The 10,339-nt window shown below is 33.2% G+C and overlaps 1 protein-coding gene across 1 annotated transcript; it reads left to right on the top strand.

Annotated features, from left to right (window-relative positions):
* Positions 1-310: 310 nt before the first annotated feature.
* Positions 311-2,174, top strand: LOC140866380 (protein CYSTEINE-RICH TRANSMEMBRANE MODULE 13-like). The gene is made up of 3 exons (XM_073271359.1): positions 311-542; positions 663-846; positions 1,822-2,174. The coding sequence occupies exons 1-3, from the start codon at positions 491-493 to the stop codon at positions 1,865-1,867; spliced, it is 282 nt and encodes a 93-aa protein (XP_073127460.1). The 5' UTR covers positions 311-490; the 3' UTR covers positions 1,868-2,174.
* The last annotated feature ends 8,165 nt before the right edge of the window (positions 2,175-10,339 follow it).

Genomic DNA, 10,339 nt, shown 5'->3' with positions numbered 1-10,339 from the left:
GAATATCATACTTTTTGATTAATAATTATTTGAATTTATATTACTTACTATTCCATGATTCCATCATTTATGTTATCTACAAAACATAGGATTTCACCAAATTTTAAGTTCGCATTTTTCCTTGGATGTTCTTCAATCATTCAAATTTTTTTATGTCTTGTGTCCTTTTTTAAATCGGTAATGAATATGCTTATTTTGAAAGAGAAATAAGAGGGGAAGAAAGAAAAAGAAAAAGAAAAAAAAATTGTAATTTTTTCTTAAATATTATATGTATATTTTTTGAAAATTACAAAGACGAATGCATGATACATGTTTTCATTGGCCAACGGATAAAAACAGCATAACCAACCAAAAGCAACTCATCACCACCCCCCCTCTCTCTCTTGCCTTCAGATTTGTTCCTCTCAATTTTCGAAACCAGATTCACATATCCAAATCTCCCCTTTCCCATCACAATCTCGCCGACGGAGGGAGGAATCCGGACCAGATCATGAGTTATTACAACCAAAATCAACCCCCTGTTGGTGTTCCTCCTCCTCAAGGCCAGTTCTTTGATTCCATTTCCGCTTCGATTCATCTTATTGTCTGTTATTGATTTCAATTTTTTTCTGGGTTTAACGATTCGGCGATGATTTTGTTTTTCTTGGTTTTTTCAATTACAGGATATCCACCGGAGGGGTATGGAAAGGATGCGTATCCGCCACCAGGCTACCCGCCGCAAGGGTACCCACCACAGGGCTACCCGCCGCAGGGCTATCCACCCCAAGGATATCCTCCGCAGTATGCCCCACAATACGCGCCGCCGCCTCCTCAGAAGCAATCCGGTTCCGGCTTCATGGAAGGATGGTAAGCATCCGCTCCGATCAAAATATTTTTATTCTCTCTATTTGTTGCAGGATATATGCGTTTATATTAATTACATTTACGTGTTAAACTAGAATTTATGGTAGCTACTGTACATTCACGCAGATCTGGGGATCTGTGATTTTTTATTGTAAATTTTCAATTTCTGGGTTTTTTTTTTCCGTTGGATTAATGATCTCGGATGAATTCCTTCCCCTCGGTAGTGGGTATTTCCCGGCAAGAATTGGGTTCCCGGTAGACCTTTTTCTCACGTGAAATGTAGGTCCCTTACATTCATAAAGGTCCAAAATAATGTTTGCTAACAATATTTCCTCTTCTGTAAGTGAACAATGTTTGTCTTTCCTCCTTTTTTGTAGGTTATATTCTTCAAATGTTTTTCTTCTTTTTCAAGAGCTTTTTATTCCTTTCTTAATGCATATATGACAATGCTGCTGCCCTTTTTCTGCTCTCGAGGTTAGATACGTGAGTGGAGATGTGTCGATGCTAACTTCGGGTACTTCCCTAAGGGTGCATCCAACGGCTCAAATTTTTCACAAGCGCGCGTGCTGATAAATTTGAAACGATAGTAACGTGGATAATCAAGTAATGTTTTATCCTTTGAACCAAATGGTGATCGAAGTGATTTAGAAGTGTTCCATTTTTATCACATTGGATCTTAAAAACTATCACGGGTATTACATAGCTTTCTTTGGGCTTTACATAAATTTAATAACACAGCAATGACAAACACACTTATTATTTGGTTTGAGTAATACTACATACGCATCATTGTTTCGACTAATTTTGCTCCCTTTGATCTCTAAGCAATTGAGTAGTCCACAGTAGTTTTCGTCCTCTTGTGTTCGAGGAATACTACGTGCTTGTGTAAATAAATCAGATGGAAAGCCAAAAATGTAGTCTCTATATCTTCAGCAAAAGCGAAAACAAAATTTGACTTTCTTGCTCTTATTTGTACAGTTTGGCTGCACTATGCTGCTGTTGCCTCCTTGATGCATGCTTCTGATGAAGAAACACTGGTGGAAAACTTCTTTGGTTGGTTGTTTATTGGAATGGTGCTTCCGTCTATGTCCTCCTATTTTTACATGCATTTAAGGGGTCTTAATTCTTATCAACTATGTCTATGGTTTGCCCATCAAAAATAGTTTGGGGTATTTTATTGGAATGGTGCTAGTTCTATAATGTTCTGTTTTGTGATCACTTTTCTATGTTATGAGTTTGTGTATATTTCTCAGGTGGTGTGAGTATGATATTGCTTCAGATTCTTGGATGATTTCTCTTATGAAATGTGCATTAAGTCGACACATTTTTCAGGTGTTTGGACATGTTTTCATGGTTTGTTGTTGTAATGGTATATTCTAACTTCATACGAAATGTAGATTAATACATCGTGAAAAGAAATTTTATAAAAATAACATATGAAATTTAAACGTGATTCAGATATGATATAGAATTTATATTACTTTGAGACACTTTGTTTATGACATCGGATATTAAAACCTTTTTTTTATATATATATGCAACACCCAAATTTAAATGTACACAAAAACTCCATTGAGCTAGTTTTGTGAGTCAATTTCGTGAGATGAATTTTTGATTCAATTTATGTTCAATATTTTGTTAGTTATGTTATGAAAAAATATTATCTAATATATGTTGGTTTTTATGAAATGTATTTTTTTTGCTCAGCTTGTATGAATTAGATTGACTCATCTATATCCGTGAGACTGTTGTATAGGAAAACTACTTTTTAATCCATACCATCTATAGGAGAAAAACTCGGGTCAGTCCCAAATATTTGGTATTTTCCTAGTTTGGTCCCAAATATTTCGATGTTCCCTGTTTAGTCATAAACGTTTACAGATTTAGAGCAAATTGGTCCTTCCGTCAAATTAATCGTTAATCATTAAACCTAACGGTAGACATGATACGCGACTAGAAAAAACTTAGTTTAGTCCCAAATGTTTGGCTCTTTTCCTAGTTTAGTCGCAAATGTTTTGGCGTTGCCGATTTAGTCCCAAACATTTACAAAGTTTGATTAAGTTGGTCCTTCTGTCAATTTAACGACTAAAACGTGCTGTAAACATGACATGTGACAGTCATACCACTAAAATCCACAAAACCCAAATCAGATACACTAATTTCTAATCTAATTTGAGCTGAGACAGAAATTTTTTTTATTGTTGTTATCACACTCTGAAATTTGGCTCCACTTTAAGAATGAAATTGACGTTGCTGCATTCAATTTATCTTTATCAGGTAACCCCGGCTTTCTCTTTTGCATCTAACCATATTTTCTTGTTCTCGGATTTCGACATTTCTATAAAACTATAAATTTAGGGTTTTTCAAAAAAAAATTAAAATAAAAAATCACTTTTTCTCTATATGTGTCGTTATTTGGTTGAATTTTGTATTCTTGTTTGTCAGTTATGTTTTTTTTTTTTTCCTTACCATTGAAATTTTTTAGAATTAAGCTTTCTATTTTTTTAATTAGGTATTTTTTGTTATAATTTTGATTTTGTGGAAAAAATGAGTAATAAATTAAATAAATGTTTGTGTCCGTTGCTAAATTTATCCATTTTTAATTAAGCTTTCTGTTTTTTCAATTAGGTATTTTTTGTTATAATTTTGATTTTTGTAGAAAACAGTAATAAATTAAATAAATGTTTGTGACCGTTGATAAATTTATCCATTTTTAATTGAGTCATTTTCAGACCAACTCAGTCAAAATTGATGGAAGGACCAATTCAGACAAAATTTACAAACATTTAGATTAAACCGGGAACTCTGAAATATTTGGGACAAAACCGAGAAAGAAGTCATTGATCTGGGATTAAATTTGGTCTTTTCTCTGTTAATTTTAACCATTAAATTGACGAAATGATCAACTCGGGCTAATTTTTGAAATGTTTAGGACTAAATCGAAAACATTAAAATATTTTGGATCGAACCGAAATAAAAGTCAAAGATATGAGACTGAAACGGGAATTCACCCCCTCTATACTATTTATTAAACTTGATCGCTTTTTAATAACCAACTTTGGTACGGTGGTAAAATTTTTTTAAATTTTTTTTAAAAACACCCTCTAACAAACCAATATATATCACATTTTTCTTTACATTTAATTTTCTCTCATATCAATTTAATTTTTTTTAAGGAACATATCAATTAATTTAATAAATTAATAACTTGCATTTTATTTTTTTAAAAGAAAAAGCTACTTCATTCTTTAGTTTTATACATAACGCACATATCGCATATGCCATGATCAGCTAATATATATATATATATATATATATATATATATATATATATATATACTAATCATTTTGTTGCACGCATTGCGTGCTAATAATTCGTTTTTATAATAAATTTATATTTCAAATAAAACTGTCAAATAAAATTATTATATTATATATTAAATACAAAAAGTGGTGAGAAAATAAAAAAAATAGTTAGAAGGAAAAAAGAAGAAAAAAATCATAATTGAGGAAAAAATGAGATAGTGGAAGAAGGCACACCAAGAAATCACACTAAAAGACTCTTACATAATATATAGGAATAAATATATATATGACAGGAAACTTGTAACATTTATTAATTAGAGTAAAAGAGTTACTCATTACAAAATTTATCAGCCAATTAGAAAAATTCTCAGGCTCTTTACAGAAAGGTTGGGAAAGGAATGTATAAATCTTGTCAAGAAGTGAGCCACAGTATTGGCCGCAGTATCAGCTAGTCTTAGGCAATATTTGAGAGAGATTATAGGAAATACTTTTGAGCTTTTCATTCACAAAATTTCACAGAATTTCAAAATTTTGTAAAAAAAAAAAAAGCTAAGAAGTACTTCTTAAAAACTCTCCAAAACACCTTAATAAAACTTGAAGTCATTAAATTTAACTACTTTCATTGATCTGTCATACCAAAAATCTTTCTCATTTTGCCCCAGCATTCTATAGAAATCAAAATTTCATTATATATACTTATTATTACTTTAACACATCTCCCAGATCTTTTCCTACATTCTCTCAACTAATATCTAAAGATTTAGTAAACATTTTTAAAATATGTTTAACAATCATTTAAAGAAATAAAAATTATGTTTAAAATAATTCTTTGAAATAAAAATATATTTAAACAAAAAGTAATATTTATATATTATATATACACAATATGTGTGTCACAGTACTAGTTTAATACAATTTATGCTTTTATGTAATACAAAAGAGCTGCAAGAGTAACTAATATGGGACCATAATTTTTGATAAACCAAAATTACCTTATAAAATTGCAAAAACACACCATCTTAATTTAATAAAAAAAATACTCACAAAAACCTATTTTGGTCAATTTTTTATTTATCTATAATTATCATATCTAACAAAATATTATTTCATCTTTATATATAATTTTGAATTTTAAATGATTAAATCAATTTAAAAAAATTATTAAAAATTATTTTTTTTTAAAAACAATTCTATTTTGATAGCATATCCAGGAGTTTTACAAAAATATAATATTTTGAGATTTTTAATCTTTGACATTAAACATTATTTATATGAAAATACTTTAAAATATAAATACTTTACGCTTATGTCTCATATAATATCTATATAATTGTTAAGCATGCAACGCGTGTGTCTCAACTACTAGTATAAATGGTAGAGGGGAGATTCAAATACCATCTCAAACTTTTTCCGAGGTTTGATGCAGTTGTTTGGTGTTTTCCTATTGATATCTCGGGAGCTCGAGGGCTACCACAGAACTCGGGGCTAGGTCATGGTTTCCCGGGAGATTTAGTGCACAGGTCAGAGGTGGATGGTTGGGAGAAGTAGTTTTGGAAGCTCTAACTCGAGCAGTGGAGGGTCGCGTAAGAATTGAGACTAGAATGGTAGTCCAAGCTCGGACCAAAAATAAGGAAAGACCAAGTCAAAAAAAGGTTTGCAACTTCCTCTCACCCACGTTTCAGGGACACGTTCCCCCAAATCAAGCATGACCATAAAACGTGGCTCGCTTTCCCATATCATGTTCGTGGTACGAGAATTTCAGGGGAGGGATAACCACCCATAGCTATAAATACTACCTACTGAGGTATAATAGAGATCTTCTCTTTTTCAATCTAAAAAAAAAAACAATCACTCTCTACATTTTTTTTTCTGATTTTCTAGTACACAACCTTTTTCTGATTTGAGCGTCGGAGTGGTTACGCCTTTTCCAGCATCCCACCAACTCATTTTGTTTGAATTATGTTCAAAGATCGGAAAGCGAAACACTTATCATCCAATCACTTGGCTTATACCTATCAGAGCCCTTCTAGCACCCGTCCGAGCAATCGCCCACCCCGAATTCTCGATTTTTCTCATGCATCAACACATATACTTACATTAAGTGATGTAAATGATTTGAGTTGAGCCGAATTGTACTAGGCTCGATCTCGGCTCATTTGATATCTATAAAGGCTCGAACATGGTTCAATATTTTATTATGCACTCGATCTTGACTTGTTTAATATATATAAAGGCTCGAGATCAGCTCGAGCTCGGTCATTAATCGTTTATCATATTAATTAAATGAGCATGAATCGAGTTTGGTTCGTCAAGAGAGCTTATCAAGCATACAATTGAGTTCAAGTTTGAGTTTTATTCTATTCTAATTTCTAGAATAAAATGGCTACAACTTGATTTACAACCTTACTATAATCCAAAGTCTCAACCTCCAATCTAGCCCAATAATTTCAAATTTCGAATATGTATGTTAAATATCGTCTCGAACCAATATTTAGAAAATAAATATTTTATCCATTGACTACTAAATTATTGAACAAGATTAACTAAATCTCATTCTTTATAAATATCAAAATATGATTTCTCACAAATCTCGGATTATTAATATCGCGTCATTACATAACACCTTGATGAAAGAAGTCTTGGAAGCTCTAACTCGAGCAGTGGAGGGTCGCGTAAGAATTGAGACTAGAATGGTAGTCCAAGCTCGGACCAAAAATAAGGAAAGACCAAGTCAAAAAAAGGTTTGCAACTTCCTCTCACCCACGTTTCAGGAACACGTTCCCCCAACTCAAGCATGAACATAAAACGTGGCCCGCTTGCCCATGTCATGTTCGTGGTACGAGAATTTCAGGGGAGGGATAACCACCCAGAGCTATAAATCCTACCTACTGAGGTATAATAGAGATCTTCTCTTTTTCAATCTAAAAAAAAAGCAATCACTCTCTACATTTTTTTTTTCTGATTTTCTAGTACACAACCTTTTTCTGACTTGAGCGTCGGAGTGGTTACGCCTCTTTCAGCGTCCCACCAACTCGTTTTGTTTGAATTATGTTCAAAGATTGGAAAGAGAAACACTTATCATCCAATCACTTGGCTTATATCTATCAGAGCCCTTCTAGCACCCGTCCGAGCAATCGCCCACCCCGAATTCTCGATTTTTCTCATGCATCAACACATATACTTACATTAAGTGACGTAAATGATTTGAGTTGAGCCGAATTGTACTAGGCTCGATCTCGGCTCGTTTGATATCTATAAAGGCTCGAACATGGTTCAATATTTTATTATGCACTCGATCTTGACTTGTTTAATATATATAAAGGCTCGAGATCAGCTCGAGCTCGGTCATTAATCGTTTTTCATATTAATTAAATGAGCATGACTCGAGTTTGGTTCGTCAAGAGAGCTTATCAAGCATACAATTGAGTTCAAGTTTGAGTTTTATTCGATTCTAATTTCTAGAATAAAATGACTACAACTTGATTTACAACCTTACTATAATCCAAAGTCTCAACCTCCAATCTAGCCCAATAATTTCAAATTTCGAATATGTATGTTAAATATCGTCTCGAACCAATTTTAGAAAATACATATTTTATCCATTGACTACTAAATTATTGAACAAGATTAACTAAATCTCATTCTTTATAAATATCAAAATATGATTTCTCACAAATCTCGGATTATTAATATCGCGTCATTACATAACACCTTGATGAAATAAGACTTGCAATTTTCCAATCCAAGTTCAACTGTTAAAATTTAAGTTCTTAATTTTTTTTTAAAAAAAAAACCACTACAATTTAATGGAATAATACACACATTACTTGCGATACGATCCACTAATAGTGATATTCTACAACTGAATTAAAATGATTTATATATATACATATAGTGAGTTAAATTTTTTATATTTTAAATTGAATTTTTATTTCAATCATACATCAATATAATCTTAGTAGTTAAGTTTTTTTACATCTATTTTTTTAATCCAGTAATTAAATTTTAATGCAACAACAAATTTAATTTAGATAATTTCATAATTTTATTTAACTCAAAGTTTAAAATATCATTCATACATAATACATTGTTCTAATTCTTTTTAGATATTTTAAATTGAATTGTAATTTTAGTTGGAACCCTTGGTTTTGGTAATTACAAAAAATAACATGTTGTAGTAGATCTTGCCGTTGTTTCTTGTAAAACAAATACTCAACCGCTGCTATGACGATTCAAGAAATATTTTCAACCGGTTCCAAGAGACAAGATTATTCAACCGCTCAAAGCAATATATTTTAAGATCTACTCGACCGCTCCTGTAGTGACCCAAACCATGATCACCTACTAATCAGAAACTTAGACATGCATGTAATTTAAACAATAATTAATCATAATCAGATATACATTGCGAAAACTTAAAATTAAATAAATAACTTAATACCAGTAAGGTACAATCTAGTGGCTGACCCTGCAATCCTGCCTTGGTCACCATCCAATCTCCAAAACTCTAGGAAGACTACCTACAACTGCTCCGTCGAATGAGGTTTCAAAAAATAGTACGAAGACGTGAGCAGAAAACGCTCAATACGAGAGTATGAGTATACGTTATTATATGTGAATGTATGCAAGTGTACTGGTTACTAAAACTCGAGGTCAAGAATATCAAGATCAAGCTTGGGCCCTAGGTATGTAGCATTCTACGCCGTCGCACTAGTAGGTGGACCCATACCCGACAGTGGAATTAATACTTGTGACCTGACATGAATCTATGTGTCCAACCAAAATACCGGTGACCTGACAATGATTAACATGTCCAACCATCCACTAACAAGATAAGACCAAAACCCTAATTCAGTATATCACAAAGATATGGCTCAAGATGCTCATGCAATGCAACATAATAACATGTCATAATATATGTAGATAAAATCATATCATATAATCAATGCAACACATAATACATGCATACTCAGTCAGGATATCTCGAACAGTACTTTCATACCTTTCTAAGGGAGATCCTAGAAGCTCCCTTCTAGATTCCAAGCCTACCATGCAACACTACAATTCATAATAACCATGCATCATCTAACATGCTCTAAAAGCATTAATTAAACTATAGCGTACTCCCTATTTTTTAAAAAGAGCTAGATCTATACCTTCTTCCATCGTCAGCCCGCTGATATCGAATGCCCCAGAGCTTGGGCACAACCTTGCTACGACCACTGGACCCCTCGCCAAAGATCCGCTGCTTGGATACTATTACGGACATTGTCCGTTATATAAAAATATACTAGTACCTACTCCAACTCTTTATAAGAGAGTCCCAAAGCCCTGAAAATCGAGCCATCATGGGAGAAAAGAGGATTTGAGCGATTTTGAAATGAGCCCTCACGCCCTTATTTATAGAGCACGATCAGACGCACTAAACCTTGGATCGGAGGCTCCAATATACGCATGCATGCCAAGTTCTGATCGGCCTAGATCGGACGCTCCGATCTACACTTCGCACCTTCCGAACTCATGCATGCAACTATGTGTTCAAGTTTGATTGTCACGTGCATGGCACTACGATCGGACGCTCCGATCTCCACTTTGGAGGCTCCGATCGTTCCGTAGCTTCTGAACTCCTTCGATGGCTCTGATTGGTTTGAACCATCCGATCCCCCTAAGGTTTGAGTTCGGACCCTCTGAACTACCCGAGCCCAATTTAGCCCATAAATCATTTTTCGGACGTTTTGGACCCGATTTCTTGGTCCGTTTGATCATATAAAAATTTATTCATCATGTTTTATTAATTCTAACATGATTAAAAAAATTAATCTTGTAAAATGGAACAAGACTACTATAGCTCCCTAACAGACGGACTTGAAGAAGTTCCTCAACTAACCGTTGCATACCATTTAAATAAACGGTTGAGTAAGGATTATGTTCTGCTATAAGCTACACTTTTCACAAAGATCTCACCTAATTTATTAGAAAAATTGTTTAACAAAACATGCCAACGAACAAGAGATCATAAGATCATAATGTTTTCCTAAAAAGATGTTCAGAGCCTGCCTACAGTTGCTGTCTACAACCGTTTTTTTTCTGCATTTGAAAATGTCAAACTGCTCATTTATTGAAGTGTACTATTTTTCAAGAAAGGATGGAGACTATAGTGCTTTTGAATTAATGCAGACATGGTCAAACG

Source organism: Henckelia pumila, chromosome 4, assembly GCF_033568475.1.
Source record: "Henckelia pumila isolate YLH828 chromosome 4, ASM3356847v2, whole genome shotgun sequence".
Lineage (NCBI taxonomy): Eukaryota > Viridiplantae > Streptophyta > Magnoliopsida > Lamiales > Gesneriaceae > Henckelia > Henckelia pumila.
This window is presented reverse-complemented; position numbering and strand designations above follow the sequence as displayed.